General features: G+C 46.7%; 1 protein-coding gene across 1 annotated transcript in view; it reads right to left on the reverse strand.

The window, feature by feature from the left end:
• The window catches only part of DARS1 (aspartyl-tRNA synthetase 1), a 103,664-nt gene continuing 79,115 nt past the window's right edge, over nucleotides 1-24,549 (reverse strand). The window contains exons 12-16 of the mRNA XM_060256967.1: nucleotides 21,264-21,306; nucleotides 20,845-20,925; nucleotides 4,695-4,806; nucleotides 1,949-2,020; nucleotides 1-518 (exon numbers count right to left, since the gene is read on the reverse strand). Of these exons, the coding sequence (XP_060112950.1) occupies nucleotides 427-518; nucleotides 1,949-2,020; nucleotides 4,695-4,806; nucleotides 20,845-20,925; nucleotides 21,264-21,306 (400 nt within the window). The 3' untranslated portion in view covers nucleotides 1-426. The remainder of the gene's footprint in view (nucleotides 519-1,948; nucleotides 2,021-4,694; nucleotides 4,807-20,844; nucleotides 20,926-21,263; nucleotides 21,307-24,549) is intronic.

The following is a 24,549-nucleotide window of genomic DNA, read 5'->3' on the forward strand; positions in this document are numbered from 1 at the left end:
TATAGGAAGGAGCTTTATTGCAACCTGTGTTTACAGTTCAGGAAGTCCAAACTTAGTCCATCATTTCTCAACTGCTTCTCAAAATAATCCTTTTGCATGACTGTTAGAATCAAACTCTACACTTTGAAATCTATAGCTTTGTTGTTATATTTTTTAAAACACTCATTTTTTTACACAATTAGGAATATTATTAATATTCAAGTGTTTAGAAACTTCCTAAAGTACAACATGATAATATTCTCAACTTCATCAAGTTCTTCTTAAAAAGCTGACATTGTCTAACAATAATAGAATCTAGGTCTGTTAAAATACTGGATTTCAAGCTGTTAAGAACTGAACACTTGTCATTGTGGCACTTCAGTAGATTAGACATCTTTCCATTATGCTGGGTTATGAGGTCACTGAGAAGCTGCAGATCCAGACTTCTTAAGGTGTTAGACGTTTGGGATCACGTGGGAACATAGAGGTTTGCCGGACATTGTGCAAGCCAAGGTACAGCATGGTTACTCTTTCTAGTCCTGTAAAAATTGAATTCAATCCAATCAGCTAAAAGACTGAGTTGTGTGCACATTTATACAGAGCTCAATAACTGAAAGGTATGCCGTTAAGCTGCAACAGAACTAAATTCAAAAATGCAACTGAAAAACAAATATTATCATCTCCTTGGTTTCTGAACATGGGTTGAAGAAGCAGAGCCACACAGTGCTTTACAGGGGATCTGGGCCACACTGCTCAAAAGACCGGCAACACTGTCCTTCCTTATTGAGCTTCCAACTGGATGTGCAAGTCATGGGGTTGTGGAAGACAGTCACGCTGATCCAGGGTCAAGGACACAGGAGGCTGCCACCCTATTTGCTTCAATTAAACAAGAGTTCTCATCTCTTAAGGATGGTCATTAGATCAACAACAAATCAAAGGCTTATGGCATGTTTATGCAACTGCAAACTGCTCAGCTAAAAAGCCACTGTTAAGACTTAATACTGTAAGTCTTCATTTTATCTACAGTCACATTTCAATCAGCATCCAAATTATTTGAAGGAAAACTATAGGCCAAGCCAGATATTTTACTGGCAAATACATGGTCTCAATGGCAGGACTGCTGAAGTAACAATGTGTGGGGGAGAGGGCACATCTGGGTGCTTAATTCCTTCTATGAATGGCAATTCCCCCAGCCATTTTCTGTTCTTTTAAAGTGGTTGGGATGTGGAAGCACTGATGGAAGAAAAGATCACCAATTTTTTCTCAACATATCCTCACCTACAAAGGCCTCCCAACTTCCTTATTGAAAGGATGAGGGGAAGACAGGGATGGGAGCCTTGGGCTTCCTATCTTCCCCCTTGTGGGGAAATACATCGTAAGAGTGTCATCATAACGCCCCCCTCCCCCCCAAAAAAAACCTTCAAAAGCCCAACGCTGAGTATAAAACCATTATAGGCTCCAGAAGAAAGGTAGCAGTAAATTAAATTAAATAAAAACTGCTTGATTTTCTCAATAATTTTATATCCCAGTGAGCGGAAATGGAAAGCTAATGAGTATGCTTCTGCTTCCAGCACAGTTTTTTTTAAAAGTCCTCAGAGGTAAGTAGCTTAGAATGTTGATCATGCAATGTCCCCCGTAAGACCAGTCTTCAAAAAAGCTGCAGTCATTGTCTTGAGGGCAATGTCTTCTGATGGAGTCAAATGGATTTACAAGAGCTTTTTATTCAGTTTTAATATTAGTTAAAGGTATATTTCATTAGTTGTTATATGACTTATTAGACTCTTCTTCTTGTACGTCTGGTTGTATTATTTGCTCTATGTAAGCACTATGATTGTGATATGTATGGTATATATTTTGATAGAAAATACAATAAATATTTTTTGGGGGAAAAAAACAAAAAAGCTGCAGTCATCATAATGCTGCTTTTTCATCAAATGTTAAACCGGAACTCATCAAGCAGCAACATTACCTATGCCGCCACCTGCATGGGGAGGTGCACCAAAACGGAAAGAATCAATGTAAGCCTTAATTTTCTCTAAATCTGAAAAAGAAATAATTTTAGTTTACTACAGGCCTGAGGGGGAGGGGGGAAATAATCTTATATGAGGAAAGAACCCAAATAATCCCGAAGCCTCCCTGGAAAGCTCAGCATCTGGCACTAGCATGGCCTGTTGTACTTTTTGTAAAAGTTAACTGGATTGGCCTTTTCTCCCCTTTGACTGCTCTGGTAGCTGGCTCCCTCTCCCACCCCCAGGCCATAGCTGCAGTGATCCATGCAATGGTCATTTCCATTGCTGCACACAGGGCCACCCTTGAGCCTGATCCAGAAACTGAAGCTAGTGCAGAATGCAGCAGCATGCCTGCTGACGGTGATGCCTGCGTGGCTGCACATTCAGCCGGTGTTGTGCCAACTGCATTGGTTGCCAATCACATACCAAATCTGGTTTAACACCATGGCTTTGACCTTTAAAGCCCTATGTGGCCTGAGACCATTATACCTGTGGGACCACCTCTCCTCATATGAGCTCGAGAGAGCTTTACGCTCTTTTAACCAGCACCTCCTGGTGGTCCTCGGCTCAAGGGACGTCTGTTTAGCCTCAACCAGCCCTAGCCCTGGCCTCATGGAACATGCTCCCACTTGAGATCAGGGCCTTTAAATGGAGTTGTTCCGCCAGGCTTTTGGTTGAGGCAGCAACGTTCAACCATTCTGGCCTCCCCTGTCCTGCTCTTTTGGATACTAACTGGATGCTGAATATTTTTGGGAGTATCTATTCCTGCCTGGCATGAGGCATGGATTTTTGTGATTACCTGTTGTTGTTATTCATTGTTTTATTGGTTGATGGGTTTTATGTTGTAAGACACCCTGGGCATAAATTTAAACAACTATCGATTGGGCCAATATCAGAACTTGGTACTTCTCAACAACCACACATTTGCTAATTCCTTTTCTTCAGCAGAAAAGAACTTATTTTTATTTATTTATTTTCTTTTATCTGTATCTCACCTTGTTGGAACTCAGTCCTAAAATGGCTGACTGACTCCATCTTAGTAATAGTAATGTTGTTTCTGCAATGTCATGCTGAGTCATGCTGCATCATGATCCAGCTGTTACCTGTTACTGAGGTAAGGTGGGATGACCTCACCTGTAATTAGGCTTTGTGCTGACTCACAAAGCTGATGCAACCTTCTGGTAAGGTTGCATGATTGGTACGTGTACTTAGGGAAGCTCAGTGAGCCTGCTCAGTCTGCCTGTAAGGATTGTGGGTTCTGTGAGGCCCACTATCTGGGTGGCAGCGATCACTGCTGGTGTTGGATCCTATGCTACTGTGCTTGGATCGTGCTGTGTATACTTACTGCTGTATACTGTTATCTACTGAAGTGTGTACTGATTACTGTGTATGACCTTGGCCTGGCAACGACTCTGAATATTGGATACTTTCCTGGTAAATATATCTACCATTGAATACAGCTGTTTCTCTTGTCTATTAATTCCTGTGTTTTGCCTGTCCCTCTCCTTCAGCTCTTCTGCTGCGTGCAAAATACTCTAACACACCTTCCCCATGAGGAAGGCTCTGGGCAGCTTACAGGTCATGTAATATCATGATGAGTACCAAAGCTATTTAAATTCAATTCCATGCTAAAAACCAGAGTAAGAGTTACCATCAATAGTACCGCACAAATAGGAACCTTCTGAGCAGTGTCGTGGAATGTTAAGCTACTAGCCGCTACGCTGAGCAGACGGCAGGGGAGGCCAAAGATGAAGATTTGGACATCCACTGCCTCAACTAAAAGCCCAGCAGAACAGCTCCATGGCCCTGTGGATCCTGCAGGGCCCTGATCTCAGGTGGGAGCTTGTTCCACCAGGCTGGGGCCAGGGCTAAAAAAGGCTAGTCAGACATCCTTCTGGCTACGGATAACCCGGTCTTGATTGACTGACCATATGGCTCTGCAGGGCACATATAGGAAGAGAAAGTCCCTGAGATATGCAGGTCCCTGGCTGCATAGGGCTTTAAAGTCAGCACTAGAACCTTGAACTGGATCTGGTACTCTATGGGCAGCCAGTGCAATTGGTGGAGCACCAGCTGAATGTGAGTCTAACTTGCTAAATGGGGGAAGGCTGTTTCTGCCTATCAAAGCTCTAGCTTTGTTACATTCTTTACTGGATAAAGTGCCTGGTTAAGCAGACATTAGGAACATGAAAAGATCTCCCCACCAAAACACTCACCTAACCCAAAAAGAAAACAAAACCCCAACAAACATAAGAATGAATACTAAACTAAAAACGAAGGTCTAACAAGTTTTTGCAAGTAATAGTCTTAGCTGTCATATTGCCTTTTAGAATAATCAAATGGCTTAATGTGCATTATGCTGAGATAATCCTAACAACTCTAATAAGAAAGGTCAGCAATCAGTGCAGATGGGAAGCTGAAGCTGAGAGAAAAAGTACCTGGTGAGTTTATGGGAGAGAGAAAATTTAACCCTGGAACTTATTTGCACCTGAGTCATTTAGCTGCCACACCATACCAGGTCTCTCAGCTGCAGACTAACAAATTTGCACATGCAATAATTTCAACATTTTGCTTAACAGACCATTCAATCCCCAACAATTACACATGCAAAGACCTCAGCTACCTCATTCAGCCCTACTACTGCCGTCTGCACTGACTTGGCAATATGGAATTTGATATATCCCCTCGAGCCAAAGAAAGCATTACCGATGCCATGATGCTGGGCCCTCTCGGTCAGCAGCTGTGGGTCATGAATTCGCTGAGCTCCAGACAAGATTTCTTCTCCTCTCATGAACATGTCGTAAGAGTTTGAGATTTTCTGAAAAGAGATTTATTTAAAACATTTATTATCTGTCTTTCTACCTTATGGGAACTCAAGGATCTTACAATGTAAACAATAATACAAAAATACCTCACTAGTTAAAATTCAATTATTTAAAACTGCAAGTAGGCAGAAAAAAGACAGGTTGCTTACCTGTAACTGATGATATTCGAGTGGTCATCTGTGCATTCACACTCATGGGATAGAGTTCCTGTGCCGATCCCCGGATCAATACCTAGAAATCCCGGGAATCTTCTTCATGGTCTCTGTACATCACACTGATGGGAGAGGCGCCGGCGCCGATCACGATCGGTAACTTCAAAGCCGTGGATTTCCGCGCCCTCGTCCCAGTGCGCATGCGCAAGTACCCCCTCCCCTGCGCATGCCCAATGGGACAGGAGCGGACATCCCGCCAGTTCTCTTCTGACCGCTGTTGAGATCAGTCGATCTTTCCTACGGTCGGTGGATTACTACTTCTAGCCTTGCTGGTTATTCCAGTGCGGATATTCGAGTATTAGATTGCTTTCTTTCATCTTCCGTGAGTGGGGTGGAGTGTTACTTTTGTTATTTTTCCCTAACTCTAGTACCCTTTCCCTTCCCTTTCCTCTTTCCCCCCCTCACCCCCATGCCTTTCACGTATGGAAAAGCGTTGGGGCTTCTTTAAGCGGTGCAGACGGTGTGGCAGTAAGATCGCTCCTCCGGATGGCCACACCCTTTGTTTGCTGTGTCTGGGAGAAACACACAAACCAGATTCCTGCCTCCATTGCGCGAGATTTTCCAGACGAACCCGGAAAAACCGAGCGGCTCGTCTCGCTGCAGCCTTGGTCGAACAGGCGCTGTCTCCGCGGAACATGGCGTCATCAGAAAGCGCGCCAAAATCCTTGGCGTCGGTGGTCGATACCGACAAAGCCTCCCTCGATACCGATCGCCCCCTTAAAAGAGCGGGCTCGGCTTCGTTGTCGGAGACCTCTACGCCAGCAAAGAGGTCCAAGGAGGTTAAAGGAGCTTCTGCGGGGTTGAAGAAAAAGTCCGACAAGTAGAAGCACAAAAAGGTCGCTGCAAGTTCATCTCCGGCGTCGCCGCTCGGCTCGGCAACCTCGGTCCTGCCACCTCTCAAGCTGTTGGCCTCCCCGCGCCATCGACCGAACCTACCAGCGCTCGAATCGATGCTGACGCAAATAGCTATCTCGTCCGACTCCGACAGAGATCTGGAATCGGCACAGCGCTCGGTAAGGGACGACAGCCCTTCGGACCTCACTCAAGAGGAGAAGGATAGCTCTCGGGATCGATCGGAGAGGGCCCATCGGGAGCGATCCCGCAGCCCACAGAGAGTCTCCCCGCTTACGCTAAGACGGGTGCCACAGCTGGACCAGCCTAAGACCCTGAGGGACTGATCCTGGAACCCTCGGTACCGACGGGATCGTCGGTCATCAAAGGAGAGATCCCCGGAGGACCGATCTCCTAGAAGGCACCGAGAGTCTTCCCCACGACAGAGAACACCGCCATCGCTGTCATGGGACCAGAGACAATGGCAGTATCTCTACGGGTCCTGCCCAATGCCGTCCATGTTCCCCTGGTTCCCTCCTCGCCAGTCCGAATGGGACCGGCGTTCGGAGGCATCATACCGCTCTAGGACATCATACCGTCCCCCAAAACGCAAACCATCGGCATCGATGTCGAGGCCTCCGGTTGAGGAATCAGCCAAGAGAAAGAAGTCTCCTCCCACTGAAGAGATTGTCACACCGGAACCGATTCGGGATCGACCCACTCAATCGGACCAATCGGAGTCCCCGGAACGCTCACCGAGATCCTCGGAAGGCTCGATGCAGGAGGAGTAGCTGTCCTCAGAGGAACAATCTCCACCTAACAAAGTCAGGGAAGATCAGCCTATCTCTCCTTCGGAGGATTTGAAATCCTATGGAGAGCTGATAAAAAGGATGGCGCAATCCTTATCCTTGTCAACAATCCAGCCGGTGCCTGTCGTTACCGATAGTGTATTCGACATCGTTCAAATGGATACATCAATGGCCGTAGCGCTTCCATTGACCACGGTGATGTTACCGCGAAAGCCTCATGGGACAAGCCTGCCTCCACTCCTATTACATCACGCAGGCTTGATCATATGTACCGCATTCAGGAGTCCTCAGCGGACTTTCTCTTCAATCACCCTAGGCTAGATTCAGTGGTGGTGGCGTCATCCTCCAAGGCTAGGAAAACCCATGCCACCCCTCCAGACAAGGAGGGCAAAAAGCTGGATGGTCTGGGGCGAAGAATCTACACGGCAGGAGCTCTGGGCCTGAAAGTGGCTAACTACGTTGCATGCATGGGGCGCTATCAATACGCCTTATGGGACCGTGTATCCACGCTACTTCCAGGGCTTCCAGAACAATCCAAGAATGCCCTAAGGAAAATCCAGAGCGAAGGCATGGCATTAGCCAAACAGCAACTAAACTCCGCTAAGCATGCGGGAGACATAGCCGCCAAAACCCTTATGACGGCTGTAACTCTTCGGAGGCACTTGTGGCTGAGATCCACAGCTCTACAGACGGACACCCAGGCATACGTCGAAGACTTACCTTTCGACAGTAAAGGGCTATTCAGTGCCACCACTGACACGGTGCTCCAAGACATGGATAAAAGCATCCGCACCTCCAGGAACCTGGGGGTCCCAGCATCGTCCAGGCAGCAATCCAAGCGCCCATGGTCGAAAACGTGGAGCAAGAAACCCTTCCAGAAGCAATCAGGGGAGCAACAATGGAGGTCCAAGACCACGGCCCCCTTTACCAAGCCCCAGTATGGCACAAAGGCTAAATACTCGCCGACCTCCTCTCAGTCCTCCAGGCAGAAGGGGAACAGGCCAGCCAAACAGGGCCTTTGACTGCCCCCCCCCCTTATTACACCCCCACCAGACCGTACCTGCCTGTGGCCCTTTTTCCAAGCATGGTCATCTATAACAACAGACCACTGGGTGCTATCGATAGTCTGGCTGGGCTATCTAATCGAATTTCAACAGGAACCACGGGTTCCAACATTCGTCTACACCAACCCGTCTCCCACCCTCCAAGAGGACGTAAGGACTTTGCTCGAGAAGAAGGCCATAGAACCGGTTCCGCCAGACCAAGTGCGGCTGGGGTTCTACTCCCGCTATTTTACTGTCCCCAAGCGGGATGGGGGCCTGCGGCCCATAATGGACCTTCAGGGACTCAACGACTTTATACCACACCAAAAGTTCCGTATGACGTCCCTATCCAACATACTCCCGCTGCAGAACCCTGGAGATTGGATGGCCACGTTAGACCTTCAGGATGCTTATTTTCACATAAGCATCCATCCGGCTCACAGAAAATTTCTAAGGTTCGCCATCGGGACTTCGCATTTCCAATACCATGCACTCCCCTTCGGCTTGTCGACATCCCCAAGGGTGTTCACAAAGACAATGGTAGTAGTGGCAGCCCACCTCAGATTGCAGGGCATAGCAATATATCTGTACACTGACGACTGGCTGCTGGTGGCCAGGTCCAAAGGCGATCTCCTACAGCATATCTCCTCCACCCTGCACCTCCTCCAGCAGTTGGGGTTGCGGGTGAATACGAAGAAGTCCTGCCTTCATCCGTCCCGAAGGATCCAATTCATCGGGGCGGTTCTGGACACGCGACAGTGCAGAGCGTTCTTGCCAGAAAAACGGGCAAAGGACATTATGGATGGGAATGCATGTTCCAATCCAGCCAAACCGTAGCCGCTCTCCAGATATTGCGGCTACTGGGACTGATGGCAGCCACTACTGCGGTGCTGACATTCGCCAGGCTACACATGAGGGGTCTCCAGTTGTGGTTCTTGAGACGTTTCTGTTGTGGGATAGATTCTCCCTGACGCAGGTTCTCCATCCCACAGGAGATTCTGGAGTCACTGACGTAAGAACATAAGAGAAGCCATGTTGGATCAGGCCAACGGCCCATCAAGTCCAACACTGTGTCACACAGTGGCAAAAAATTTTATATACACACATACACTGTGGCTAATAGCCACTGATGGACCTGTGCTCCATATTTTTATCTAAACCCCTCTCGACCCCCGGGTCTCCTCTGGAACCTTTTTTAAAGATGGGGGTGACATTTGCTACCTTCCAGTCCTCAGGAACGGAGGCAGATTTCAATGAAAGATTACAGATTTTTGTTAGAAGATCCACAAGTTCAACTGTGAGTTCTTTCAGAACTCTCGGATGTATGCCATCCGGACCCGGTGACTTATTAGTTTTTAATTTGTCTATCAGTTGTAGGACCTCCTCTTTTGTCACCTCAATCTGACTCAGGTCTTTCAATACCCCTTCCAAAATTAGTGGTTCTGGGGCGGGCAAAAAGTTCTGGTGGCGCCGCAAGCACAATCTGCTAGAGGGGGCGCCATTCCACAAGCCACGAGCGACAATGACTTTGACTACAGACGCATCCCTATGGGGATGGGGTGCACACGTCAACGGTCTTTGCGTGGGCAACAAATGGCCCAGGGACCACCTGCAGTATCATATCAACTTTCTAGAATTTCTAGCGATTCATCATGCCATCCTTTCCTTCCGGCCGCTGCTGGCAAACCGAACAGTAGCGATACTGACGGACAACACTACAGCGCTGGCCTATATCAACAGGCAGGGCAGCACGGTGTCTCGCAAGTTGTGTTTCCTAGCATTGCAGGTGTGGCAGATCTGCATGGAGATGAACACTTACCTCATCGCAGCTCATCTCCCGGGCGAGCAAAATGTATGCGCGGACTTTCTCAGCAGGGGAGGAGCGTCCCTGCACGAATGGGAACTGAACTGGACTTTCCTCCAGCCGGTCTTCCAGGAGTGGGGGACTCCGGACATAGATGTCTTCGCCACCCGCAGCAACAGAAAGTGCAAGAGCTTTTGTTGCCGGGGAGGGAGAGATCCCTTGTCGTTGGGGGATGGCCTCCTGCTTCGTTGGGATCGGCTTCACCTCTATCTGTTCCCCCCGATCCCGCTCATCACACGGGTGGTGCAGAAACTGTACACAGAGCGCCCTCGGGGCATTCTGATCACCCCCTGGTGGCCCAGGCAACATTGGTTCGCCCCTGTGCTGCAGCTGTCCAAGGGCAAGTTTCACCACTTTCCCGGGGCTCCGGATCTACTTTCCTCCCAGCAGGGCAGGATAGTCCACCATGACGTCCCGCACCTAAAACTGACGGCGTGGAAGCTCGGTTGACCGAGCTGTCAGAGAGGGTGCAGCATGTCATCCTTAACTGCAGGAAGGAGTCCACAAGAAAATCTTACGCCTACAAATGGGCTCAATTCGTGACATTTGCCTCAGGAAAAGACAGAGACCCAAGGAAGGCGGGCCTTCCTAGCATCCTCGACTTCTTGCTCTCCCTACTAGACAAGGGACTGGCAGTCTCCTCCATTAAGGTGTACTTGGCGGCCATTTCAGCCAATCACGAACAGGTCGATGGCCGGTCGGTATTTACTCACCTTACCACCAAGAGCTTCCTAAAAGGGTTGGTGCGGCTGTACCCCTCTGTTCGGGTTCCTACGCCTTCCTGGGACCTACCGGGGGTCTTGGAGGCTCTCGTGGGGAAACCCTTTGAACCTATGGCCACGTGCTCCCTGCAGCTACTCTCGTGGAAAGCGGCATTCCTGGTGGCCATCACCTCAGCACGTCGGGTGGGAGAACTGGCAGCTTTGCGATGCGACCACCCCTACCTACAGATCAGCCCGGAAGGGGTGCGCTTGCGACCAGATGTGACCTTCCTGCCGAAGGTAGTGTCTGCCTTCCACCTGAACAAAGAAATCTATCTGCCAGTCTATTTTCCGAACCCAGCTATGGATTCGGAAAGACGCTTGCAAGCCCTTGATGTGAAGCGTGTACTCTCCTTCTATCTGCACAGGGTTAAACCTGTGCGCAAGGACTCCAAGCTCTTTGTCTCGTACGCCACGGCTTCTTTGGGGCGGAGGATCTCCTCGCAGAGACTCTCCAAGTGGTTGACAGAGACAATTAAGCTGTGCTACTTGCTACGGAAGCGGCCTCTGCCAGGGCCTATCAGAGCTCACTCCACAAGGGCAATGGCCACCTCAGCTGCATTCATGAAAGGGATGCCTTTGCGAGACATTTGTAAAGCAGCTACCTGGTCCTCCCCGCATACGTTCATCAAACATTATGCGCTGGACCTTCAGTGGAGACAGAGTTCGTCGGTGGGCAGTGCAGTTCTGCAGTCGCTCGCACGTTGACGGACCATGCAACCCTCCTCCAGGTATGTGGTGAGCTTGCTATTCTCCCATCAGTGTGATGCACAGAGACCACGAAGAAGATAAACAGGTTTCCTACCTGTAACTGATGATCTTCGAGTGGTCATCTGTGCAGTCACACTACCCGCCCACCTTCCCCACTGCTGCGGGTCCGTCTCCGGGGCTCCTGCAGCGGTCAGAAGGAACTGGTGGGATGTCCGCTCCTGTCCCGTTGGGCATGCGCAGGGGAGGGGGGTACTTGCGCATGCGCACCGGGACGAGGGCGCGGAAATCCGCGGCTTTGAAGTTACCGATCGTGATCGGCGCCGGTGCCTCTCCCATCAGTGTGACTGCACAGATGACCACTCGAAGATCATCAGTTACAGGTAGGAAACCTGTTTTTTTTCATGCCTGGCACTCATTGAGCATGCATAGAAGCCCTAGTAGGCATGCTCACGACGGCCAACGCGAGGATCCCGCCAGTTCCTTCTGACTGCTGGAAGCCCCTATAGCAGGGAGACTGTCAGCAGTGGGAAAGGAGGGCGGGTAGTGTGAATGCACAAATGACCACTCGAAGATCATCAGTTACAGGTAAGCAATCTGTCTATCTTCTTCATGGTCTCTGTGCTTCACACTCGTGGGAGATTAGCAAGTTAGACATACCTGGAGGCGGGAACAGACGGTCAACCAGAAGAAACAGCTTGCAAGACTACAGCCCCCAATCGAGTCCTCTGCTGTGTATGCACATCCAGGGCACAGTGCTTCATGAAAGCATGAGAGGACCACATGGCCAACTTGCAAACATCCGACAAGGAGGCGCCCTTCAGGAACGCTGTCGATGTTGCCATAGCCCTAGTAGAATGCCCACGGATGGGTCCAGACAGCGGCTTTTTAGCTAACAGGTAGCAAAGTTTAATCGTCTCAGTGAGCCATTTTGAGTGTCTTTGAGAGGAAATTTTGCACCCCAACCTAGGGGCACCATAAGATATAAAGAGATGCTGGTCCTTTCTAAAACTCTTTGAGCGACTCAGGTAGAAGTGCAGTGTATGGAGACAAGAAAAAACACCAGAGAAATGGGACTGGACTATGAAAGTTTTATCGTGGAGTGAAATGGACAAACTAACTAGAACCCTAAGAGACTATGACTTAGAGATATTCAAAAAGGAGTGGAAGAAATTTAAAGGATATATGGAGAAAGAGTGGAACGTAAAAAGACATTGGACAATTTTTTAGCATTAATGGGGGAAAAAAAAATATGTATTGAACTTTGATCAGTTAGAAGTACCTTTAGTATTGAACTTGAATCTATAACTCCGGGGAAGTCAACATTGGAGGGAGGGGGGATTGTAATGCCATATGGGTTAGCACTGAAAATTTAAAATTAGGATTTGTAACCATATGTTATCAATAAATTGTTAAAACACCGAAGTGCAGTGCACGCTTGACATCTAGCGCATGCAGATGCTGCTCCTCTTCTGAGTGAGGTATAGGGTAAAACGTGGGAAGCCATACCTCTAAGTTGAGGTGAAATTGGGAAACTACCTTAGGGAGAAAGGAGACGTCTGGGACTAGGGATATGCAAGACTCATGAAAAACTAAGTATGGGTGGTCGCAACGCATAGGCATGAGTTCTCCCACCCGTCTGGCTGACGTGATAGCAACCAAAAATGTGGCCTTCCAGGATAGCAGTTGCAGGGAACAGGTCGGCATTGGTTCAAATGGCCATCTGGTCAGCTGATCCAAAACTAGGGGCAAGTCCCACAAAGCTAGAGGCGCTTTAGATATAGGATACAGTCTGAGGAGCCTTTTAAAGAATTGTTTTGTCTGCAGGTACACAAAAACTGAGTCTCCCTTGACTGGCACATGCAGGGCAGATATAGCTGACAAATAAACCCTAACTGAGGAGCAAGTGAGGCCGGTGTCGATGAGAGACAAAAGAAAGCCAAAGATCAGAGGCAGGCTTGACAACTGGAGCAGGGCTTCCTTTTCAGCCATAAACTTGACAAACTTTGCCCACTTTCTCTCCTAGGAAAGGCGGGTAGACAACTTCCTGCTGTTCAAGAGGACCTGTTAGACCCTATCAGAAAAATCTAGGGATCGATGAGCCAAGCTGTCAACTTGAGAAGAGGTACGTTGTGATGGAGTACTTGACCTCTCTGAGCTGAAAGGAGGTCCGACTCTGCTGAAAAGTTCCTTGAGCGAGCTTGAGCAGAATCGGGAACCAATTCTGATGGGGCCACCACAGTGTTATCAGTATACATTTTGGCCGTTCCCGTTGAATCTTGTTGACTACCTTTGTCAGGAGTGGGAGAGGTGGGAACATGTAGAGAAAACGGTCTTTCCAAGGGAGCAGTAGTCCATCCCCTAAGGAGGCTGGATCCATCCCTCCCCTGGTGCAGAACAGACGGCACTTCCGATTCAGAGCTGTTGCAAAGACTGGCTGAAGGTAATCCCTTTGGATTTCCCATTCGTGGGGAGATGCGGCTCCCCTGCTCAGGGAATCCACTTGCTGTCAGGCGATGGAGACTCAAGGCTGTATTCATTGAGACAATGTAATACTTTATTGGAAACTCATAGCTGGAAACAAAAGTTGAGACTAATACCTGGGAATGGGTGTCTCTTAGTCTTATGGAATCTACATCAAAGCGATATCTAAACAAAGACACTATTCTCAAAACAACAGGGAGTGAAGGTGCAAACTTTCACACGAGAGCTTCTGCTTATCTCGTTGCCTCTGGGAAGATGCTGGCCAGCGGTGGTATCTATTAACAGTCACATTCCTTTGCTCCTTTTACAACCTAAACAAAATTAGCACTTCAAACGTCCCCCCCTTTGATATGCATGCTAGCTACAATATAACAGTATAACAAATGGCTGTGGGTTAGTATGGAGAGTCCATTTGGTTAGTATTCTATAATTTCTATAATTTCAGTATGATAAAGTTACAGAGCCTGACACTTGCAAGGTTAGAACCCCTGGGAGATGGGAAGCCTTCACATTGATGTTGAAGTCTAGGCACTCCAGCCACATTTCAATAGCTAGGGCACAGAGTTTGCGAGAAACTGTCTCACCCTGCCTGCTGACATAGCAGAGGGCTGTGGTATTGTCCGTAAGTACTACACAGCTTTGCCCATTATTAAAGGACGAAAGGACCAGAGCGCAAAGTGGATCACCAATAACTCCAGATAATTTATATGGCAGAGAGTCAGTGGTTGAGGCCATGGCCCTCCCACACACAGGGAATTCAAGTGTGCACCCCACCCCCACAGGGAAGCATCCGTAGTGATCATGACTGTCGTTACAGGTAGGTGGAAGGGAGCTCCCTGACAGATGTTGTCCTCTACACTCCACCACTCCAGAGACTGTAATACTGAAGGGGGGATCCGGAACTTCTTCCGGGGTGAGTCCTGTAATGGGCAAAACCTTTTTAGGAACCAAATTTGGAGTGTTCGCATGTGAGGTTTTGCAAACAGTAGCACGTTGGTAGTCGCTGCCATCAGACCCAACAATCTCTGCAGCTGTTGTGCTGTGCCCCACTTTCTGAGTCAGAGAAGATGAATGAGAGCTATAACATCCATCGCTCTCTGTTGGAGCAGGAAGGCACGATGTAGCTCCGTATCTAGGAGTGCCCCTATGAATTGAACTTTCTGGGAGGGGAGCAAAAGTGACCTTTTTGTGTTGACTTGCAGACTGAGGGCTTGGAGAAATTGAAGTGTGATGGAAATGTGACTTAATAGGCAATCTTCTGAATCTGCAACCAGAAGCCAATTGTCAATATATGAAAAAACGACGATATCTTGGAGCCTGAGATGGGCGGCTATGACAATCATAATCTTGGTAAATACCCTCGGTACAGTACAAAGCCCAAATGAGAGAGCTTTGTATTGAAAATGGTTGGAGCCAATCGCAAACCTGAGGTACTGTCTGAAAGGGGTGGATGCTGATATGAAAATAGGCATCCTTCAGGTCTAGGGTAGCCATCCAATCCCCTTTGTTGATGAAGGGTAAGATTGTCTGCAGGGTGGACATTCGAAATTTCTGATACACAATGAATTTGTTCAGGTTCCACAAATCCATAATCAATCTCAGCCCACCGTCCCGTTTGGGAAGCAGAAAATATTGAGAGTAAAACCCCCTGCCCCTGGCTGTGGGGGGAATTGGTTCTATAGCTTGTTTATCCAGAAGACTGAGTACTTCTTCTACCAGAGGGGGGAAGGGTGATGTGATGACGAAGACTGATTGTGTCGGAACCCGATCGAACTCTATTGTGTATCCCTCTTCTACTATGGAGAGGACCCATCGGTCTGTGGTGATAGTCCTCCCTGCAGGTATGTAAGAATGGAGGCGGGTGGGTCCAAAGATGAGGGAAGAGGGTGTGGTGGGCAACACAGGAAAGTCAAAGGCCCTGTTTTGGGGCACGGGACCCCTTGGGTTTGATTGAAGTGGTAGAGGTTGAAGTAAACTTTGATGTTTCCTCGATAGGGCGATCTGCTGTCAGTTTGTGCACAGCGAGGTCTCCAGGAATGATCAGGTGAGTATTTTTGGTAAGATCTCTTAGGCCAAGGTCTGTGCCAAGGCTTAGGTTTTCCCTCGAGAAATGAGAAGCTTCTGAGCACTGATCCTAATCCAATGGGTCGCAGGGGGTACCATGGATATGGCGATTGATATGGGTAAGCCCCATACGAGTATGGCCACGGCCGTTGCTCCCAAATAGGGGGTGGCGGAGGTCTCCGGAGGAGAGCTCTCGACTCCATTTCCCTTTCCTGCGAATGTCCTCTACTCGGTCGAAGTGGGACCAGTGATTCAGCCGGAGTGGGTGCATCAATTTCCGATACCAATCCGCTGTCACTTCACCGGCGGGAACCCGACTGGGAGGAAGGTGTCTGTTGGGTTAGGTCGATTTCTTGCTCCAACCCTGAAAGGTGGATTGGTTGAGATACCGACGGGCTTCTCCGACGGCTAGGTGAAGCTAGGAGCTTTTGCGGTGGAACAGTCTGTACTGCCACCGGATCCAGTGTTGAAGCGTTCCTGCGTGGGGAAGGAAGGCGTGCGAGAGAGTCTATCTTGTCTCTTGCACTTTTCCATATACTTATGCTTGTTTGGCATTGGCAACTTGGATCCCGAATTGTCCCAATACTTTTTTGTCGGGGTGGATTCAGCCGGAGTCTCCGCTGCCTGCTTCGCAGCACGGTCGCGATTGGCGGGTGTAGCTTCAGCCAAAGATCCCATTGAGGCCATAACTACGGGCTGGGTGAGCTCGCCCATCGATGCTGAAGGGCCCGACGCCATTTTAGGCGGTAGAAGAGCCAATTCGACTAAGGCCACCTACAATCTGGCTCTCAATTTTTCTTCGTTTGTTTGGAAAAATTCGAGCAATGCAGGCACGAGTCAACATGGTATTTATTTATTGCACTTGCATCCTGCCCTTCCCAAATGGGCTCAGGGCGGCTAACAACAGTCACAATTCGATGACAGATTCACTTCATAACAATAAAACATTAAAACATCAAAATATTAAAACAGTTTAAATACAGTTCAGATGGCGTTCTGTCTGTTTTGAATTAATTTGCAATGATATTGTGGGGTAGTTAGTACACCCCCATAGATGTTAAAAGTACCTCAATTTAGTTATTAAAAGCCTGCCTGAACAGATATGACTTACAGGCCCTGCGGAATTGTGATAAATCCCGCAGGGCCCTAGTCTCCTCAGGGAGGGCATTCCAGAGGAATACCACAGAAAAGGCTCTTGCCCTTGTAGTGGTCAAACGGGCATCCTTTAGCCCAGGGATCTTTAACAGATTTAACGAGCTTGATCGTAGTGCTTTCTGGGGCAAGGTGGTCCTGAAGGTAGACAGGTCCCAAGCTATATAGGGCTTTAAAGGTCACTATATAGGGCTCGGAACACTACAGGCAAGCAGTACAGCGTCTCCTGTGCAGGTTGGATGTGCACCCGCAAAGGCAGCTCCAGTCCAACCTGGCTGCAGCATTCTGCACCAGTTGCAGCTTCCGGGTCCGAGTCAAGGGCAGCCCCATGTAGAGGGCCTTACAGTAGTCTATTCTTGAGGTGACCGTTGCATGAATTACTGTAACCAAGTCGCTGCATTCCAGGTATGGCCAACTGTCTTATCTGCCTAAGATGACAGAATGCAGATCTGGCAGCGGCTGCCACCTGGGCTTCCATAGTTAATGAAGGCTCCAGGAGAACCCCTAAACTCTTGACCATCGAAGCTGGCACTAAAGGTGCCCCATTGAAGGTCGGTAAAGGGATCTCTCTTCCCAGGCTTAGGTACAGAACCTTCGTCTTCGCTGGATTCAATTTCAGTCGACTTTGTCTGAGCCATTTCACAGCGGCTTGTAATGCCGGATCCAGATTTTCTCTGGCCGCCCATCAGGAGGTAGAGCTGGGTGTCATCCGCATATTGGTGACATCCCAGCCCATAGCTCCGGACAATCTGGGCGAGGGGGGCACATGTAGATGTTAAATAGTGTTGGGGAGAGAACCACCTCACATACTAGTGGGTGTCTCCGAGACGACTTCTCCCCCACTGCCACCCTCTGTCCTCGACCTTGGAGAAAAGAGGTAAGCCATTGGAGGGCAGACCCCTGAACCCCCGTGTCGACAACACGGTGTTTCTCGCCCAGGCACAGAAGGCATAGAGAGTGACCGTCAGGGGGTGCAATTTTGCTTCCACACTGCAAGCATCATCTGAACGTTTTTCCATAGACGACGGCGGGAACAGGACAAATCTGGAGGAATGGGGGAGGGGGAATGTCCCAAAAGGCAAAAGTCCAAAACTAAAGTTTTTTTTTTAGAGAACGTTCAGAAAAAACAGGGAAAAATGGAGAGAACGAACGGGCAGAAAAACTGAGAAAGAAACGGGTAAGTTTTTCTGACCAGAGTACTGACGAGGAGATCCTTTCAGCACGGCGGTCAAGAAGGAACTGGCAGGATCCTCATGCTGGCGGTTGTGAGCATGCATACTAGGGCTTCTGTGCATGCTCACTGGGTATCAGGCGTGAAAAATCCCGGGCTTTCTAGGTACCGATCCGGGGATTGGCGCAGGTGCGCTATCCCATGAGTGTGAAGCACAGAGATCACGAAGAAGATCTAGTCAAATGCTGTCATGAATACAAGTCTTCAGCTGCCTCCTGAAGATTAAAAGAGAAGATGCCGGTGTACCTTCCAGGGAAGGCTGTTCCGCAGCAATGGGGCAGCCACTGACAAGGTCCCCCCTCTCTTGTACTCACCAGATGAGCTGATTTGGTCTAGTGGACATTCAAGAGAAGGAGAAAAGGAGGAGATTGGAGATTTATACCCTGCCCTTCACTTGGAGCCCCAGAGCGGCTTACAGTCTCTTTTCCTTCCTCTTCCCAAAGCAGACTCCCTGTGAGGTAGGTGGGGCTGAGAGAGCTCTCAGAGAACTGCTCTTGAGAGAACAGCTCTGCAAGAACTGGGGCTGACCGAAGGTCACCCAGCAGCTGCATGTGCAGGAGTGGAGAATCAAATCTGGTTCTCTCAGATTAGAGTCTGCACACTTAACCACTACACCAAACTGGCTCTCCAGAGGAGAGGGCATCTCCCTGGGATTTTACTTCCTGACAGGAATTTGTATCTTAGCAGCTGGCAATTGGAAGTAAGTGGATGGCTACTTGGCAAGTCATAGGTACCAACAAGATGACAGAGCAGGTTTTTTTTAAAAGCATATTTCAGAGATTGCAGATGTTATTCTGCCACTTTAAATGGATTTTAATCTATGCCATTAAACTTAATTCTGGGTTCCATTTCTGGACAGAAAATTACAACAATGACCTTAAAAATGTCAGATACAATAGAATTGTTTTTTAAAACATAGCTTCTCTTATATAAGTTTTGTGAGAGCAGAAAAGGCTGAAATGTTTTTAGCATAATCATTTTTTCCCCTATGCCAGACATTTATAACATTATGAACATTGTGTGGCCTGGCATTCCTGAGCACTTTCTGGGGAACAGCAAGGAACAGACATGATGTTGCTCTACATGTTGATGTTGCATCTGGACAAAAGCCTAGAGGCGATGTTAGTGCATCTGCCCATTCTCTAGAAACTCAGTAGTATTCCTAGAGTATCTGGAGTGTCAGATGACATGCTGATGTCACATCTGTGTTTTTGCCTGGATGCAACATCAACATATAGAACATCATCGTCCATTCCCTACCCTGCCCCCAGTGCCTGGCATCCCTACTCACAATGTAATTCATAAATTTATCAACCTCTGTCATGCCTCACTGTTCTCCTTCTGGCCTCAGAAGCCCAGTAATGGGAGAATATCCATGTGAAGTGGTCAACTGCATCCCTAATTGTGAAGGAGATTTCCTCATAATACCAGGATTTCTGTTCCTTCAATGAAGTTTAACTGCAGGAGGCTCAGGATCAAAATACTTCACACAACACATAATTAAAATATGGAATTCCCTATCACATGATGCAAGTTTAGATGGCTGTTAAAAACAAGGATTTGACAAATTGCAGAGCACAGATCCATCCGTAACGAACCACAATAGCTAACTGAAATCTCTGAGAATGATGGCTATCTCCTTCACACCCATAGTTTTGAACTTTCAGAGACAGTGCCTCACCATCTTTGGAAACAAGATGCGAGACTAGAAAGACATCACTCTGAAAATCAAGGTGACCTCCAGTGCTTTCAGCCCAACCTGTTCTCCCTTCCCTACTGGAACTAAGCCTGTGCATGTGTAACTGAAAGATACATATTCTTGCTTACATACTTCAGGCTTCTCCCCCCACCTTGTTACCTTTAGTATGGCCAGTTTTATACTGTGAGAGGGACTTGTCAACTTGTACTCTGAAGGTGCTATAGGAATAATTAAGAACTGCTTTGGTGGATCAGAGCAACATTATGAAGGTGAACACTTTAAACAGCTCTTACTATATACTTGGTGCAAAAGTGAGTAGATAAGTGGAGACTAGTGGGCTTTTAATGTTTATTCCCTCATCTATGGGGAAGTGTTCATCACATAAAACACTGAAGAGAAGAATCAACCTAACAGCTACAACATTTAAGATATCTATAAAAGAGAACATGACCCCATAATATATTACAGCAGTACAAACAAGCCCAGTGTGCACCTTTCTACCCATCTCATTTATCTGATACTTCACAATGGACACAGAGGTTTTGCTCTTTGCCAGCTACGGAATACCCACAGGGCAGTGCACTTCCCCCTCTCCAGGGTCACAATGCTCCAGAAAGCATCTTGAGACCCAAAGCTCTGTGAGGCAGAAGCAGAGAACCACAAACAACAAGAATGCTGCTCTTCCACTAGTGTTTGGGTGCAGATGGCTCTTCATGGTGGGATAGGTTCAAAGCACTCTTAATGGACCAATACTAATGGAACAGAACTGCACTACAGTGGGCCAGGGGACCTTCAGGAACAGTCTGGAGTGGGAAATGCCCTACATCAGTGGAAAACAAGGTTTGAATCCAAACTAGTGTCATGAGAAAACTACCAATATTGGAACCTGAATATTTGACTTTATTTGACCTCAGAATAGTAATGCACAGAACCCAGTCACAATCCACATGTCTCAAGTGAGTCCTAAGCAAAATATTAAGCAAGTATGCTGCAAGATGGCATCACAAAGAAGAAAAATTCACATTTTACCAGAATAAGTCACACCTACTCAGCAATCAGGTGTATGAGGAACTTATGGTAGAAGATCAGTTCCAGGGATGCAGAAATGAACTGCAATGTTCAGTAGCGCTTCACTAGTTAAAAACTCTGCCAGTCATAAAAAGCTTTACTTACTGGATTTGTTGGGTCTGGCATTGTATAGAAAGGTCTTACAGCCAGAGGATATTTGTCCAGAATATAGAAATCTGTGTCATACTGCAAAACAGAAGTAAAATCAATGCAAGATAATTGAAAATGAAACACAGTTTTTACATGATACAATTCAGAAGGGCTATTGCTAATTTTTATACAAAACTTAAAGCAAAGGATCAGTGGTCATTAATACATTACATTCCAAACTTCCTATATATCTCATACAGGCTCTAAGACAACATATTAGAGCAAATAAAAGTATAACCACATTCTAGATGAATGCTATCCTACTCTGTTCTCTGTGATGAGCCTACTTACACAAATAGTGTTTAGAGCAAAAGATACATTGCTGCTATTTTAAGGAGTGAAACTGCGGCGGGATGTGTGTGTGTGCATGTTACCTTTTCCTTCACCAGACGGCCCAAGAGCTTCTCACTTGGCGTACTAAGAAGAAAAAAGAAGAAAAAGCATTGGGGGACTTCTATTGTGCATGCCTCATAAGTTACAAGAATTTAAACTCCTCTCTCTAAATTTTAAACCCGTACAAAGGAGGCTGGCACTCACACCACGTTTTCCAGAGGTTGGAGGGAGGACGGATTGTTTCCCCTCGATTTATCCCATTCTCCAGTGTTGATCTGTGACCTTAGATATGCTAGAGACAGCTTTGTTGCAGTCCTTCATATACTTGAAAATGCCCCCAAATGTAAATGTCAGTGTTTCAGTTTGGTGATGCGGTTATACCATAAGAGTAAATGCTGCAGGGTTTTCTTGGGGAAACGAGAAATAATCTGCCACAGATTTACAGGGAGTTACACCCAAATCATGCTTGCTTTAACACTGCAAACCTATGTACACTTAATGTGCAATTGAGACTCAGGGACTTCATGGGCACACTATCAAGATAAACAAGCACAGGACTTCCTGGGTTTCAGCGCCTCGACCTCGGAGGAGCTTGGCTCCAATGACCCCCCCAAATCGGGCGGAAGGAGGGGTGCTACAGCCGTAGCATCCCGAAAGGGGCCTTGAGGGGGGCTCCTGTCAGCAAGGAACTTTACAGGACCCAGAGAAGCAACGGCAGTTGTTCCCTGTTCTTCCTGTCTGCTCTGGTGCTCCTGCCGCCAAGAACACCACGATGGCAGTGAGGTGATTGCCCGACTGCTTTTCTCTTTCAATAAACTTTTGATGCATCATTCTTCTACCTTAATCACTGGAATTCCACCATGAAAGTAAGTCAGCTAACAATGCTGGTTAATGGATCTTTTAACATAACAACAATTGTAACTGCTCTAAAAGAAAGGTAAAGAGGAGGGAATTCCCCCCCCCCTTTTCTTCACAAGGAAGGCTTCAGAAAGCAAGGAATAAATTGGAAAACTTTTAACAATTTAAACTGGACTGAGCAAAGATATTTGAACTGATTTGGTTTATAAATAAATAAGCGTCAAGGAGATCAACTGCTGGTTACAACACAGTCTGAACAAAAATGGGATATGCTTACAAGAGAAATGTATGTGATGCTTAATTAGGACTAAAATAGTTACAATTGAAATGCAGGAGGAAAATTTGAAGCTGAAGGAAACAGGTTAACTGGGTCTTTGAACTATTCTCTAACTTTGATTAACAGACTGAGTTTTTTCTGTGGGAGAAATGGCAGTTCAAACTAAAGTGTGTGATATTATGATTAACATAACCTCCTTAAAGCAGGAACTTGGTCGTTTAGCAGAATTGATGCAACAACAGAGACTTTTATTTTGAAATACAGCGAAAATGAAAATCTACATGAGCAGAGTATTAGAGTCCCCAGTGATGTCTGCCAAGCTGAGAAAAAAAGCTAACGATCCACTGGGAAAGGTCTGGAAGAAAATCAAAATGGAGAAAGCCTGTGTAGTTATAAAACTGAAATGGAAATCAACATCGACTAAAGCTTGCACAGGAGGAAGTGACGAAGCAGTGATTGTACCACTTTTAGCAAAATGAAGGAAGATATCAAGAGGAGAAAAGGCAAATTTCAGCAAGAGGATCAAATTTTGGAAAGCATTCAAAAAGAAGAGATTTTAAATGGTTTTTGTATTTTTTGTGCTCTGCCCTCTTTTTTACATCAAAAATATTGTGCAAGACACACACTCTTGAATAGTTTATACAAAATTAAGTATATTGTATTGTGTCATATATGTCAGCACAGGGACATTGACGTTTCAACAAGGAACAGGCTTAGCTTTGTTGAAAACAAAGTTTCTGTTTATAGATTACAGCAATGCATTCCACTACACAGGTTCGTTGATACTAATAACGAAAGGGGTGCAAGCATGAGCATATAAGGATACACATCAAAGGCCAGGGGGTTTAAATCATTTCCCACCATAAAACTGGGGCTTCTCGGCTGAGAAAAGCCAGGGCGCCTATCTGTTATCTCCCACCTACATAGCAGCCTCCCCTCCTCTGCAATGGCCTTGCTTGTCTCTTCCAGGCGCCTGGGAACTGCTAGATGTTTTACATTTCAAAGGCCGGCTGGTATTCTGGCTCCCCTCCCCCCCCTCCTGGCCATCTCTCTACAATACTATGGTTAGTGTAGCAAAAGGTTCACAGTAAATAAACAGTTCAGGTCATAAAGCAAGACTTCAATGTATACAAGCTGACAATATAATGAACAGCATACAAAAGTAGGCATACATTCATACAATCAGAAATTAAAGCCAAACAAGAGTCTCAAATACAGTATTTCAGGGAGGACCCCACACAGTCTCTTAATTTACCAAATAGAGTACTAAGGCTCAATAATAAAGTTCCACAGGAGTCCCTCCGTTGCTTGTTGGCTTCTGAAGGAAAAATTCTTGCCTTCACGCAAACTCTGGCTTTGATTGCGTTCCGCTACTCCTGCAGCTTCCTCATAAGCCAACTGAAAATTCCAGCCAAGTTCTCTCTCAAACGCCCATTTCGGTATCTTAATTAGCGGAACTTTATTATTGAGTCTTAGTACTCTATTTGGAAAATTAAGAGACTGTGAGGGGTCCTCCCTGAAATACTGTATTTGAGACTCTTGTTTGGCTTTAATTTCTGATTGTATGAATGTATGCCTACTTTTGTATGCTGTTCATTATATGACACAATACAATATACTTAATTTTGTATAAACTATTCAAGAGTGTGTGTCTTGCACAATATTTTTGATATTTTTGTATTCCATATATTGTGCTGCCATTGTTCTTTTGCATTGTTATTTGGTGGTTTTGGCAAAATCTCTTTTTTACATCAGCTGGTTAATACTGAATCAATAAAAGGGGCTAATGAATGCTTCCGTAATGGCAAATGAGGTTTTAAGAATTGGGATGCCTTTTTTCAGTTTGTTATAATTATCTATGGAAGTTAAATAGAACGATGTAATTAAGAGTGCGCTAAGGAGATTGTATGGGTTTTTATTTACGTAAAAATAAACAAGTATGGGAGATGAGGTAACTATTGCATACTAACTTGTGTTTTTCAGAGCACTATGAAAATAGGATTTACAGTCTCCAAATTTTTTTAAAGAATTCTAGTGGCTTCCGCTAGATTTTCATGGAGAATTGACGTGCTTCCCAGTGGGGAGCAGACCAGACCCTCTATTCTGGACAGAGAAGGTGTTTTAATATCTGCTGTCTACATCTTCTAGGCAAGAGGATTGCCAAGATATGCTTTTTAAAATTCTGAGATTTA

This window comes from Heteronotia binoei, chromosome 16 (assembly GCF_032191835.1).
Source record: "Heteronotia binoei isolate CCM8104 ecotype False Entrance Well chromosome 16, APGP_CSIRO_Hbin_v1, whole genome shotgun sequence".
Classification (NCBI taxonomy): domain Eukaryota; kingdom Metazoa; phylum Chordata; class Lepidosauria; order Squamata; family Gekkonidae; genus Heteronotia; species Heteronotia binoei.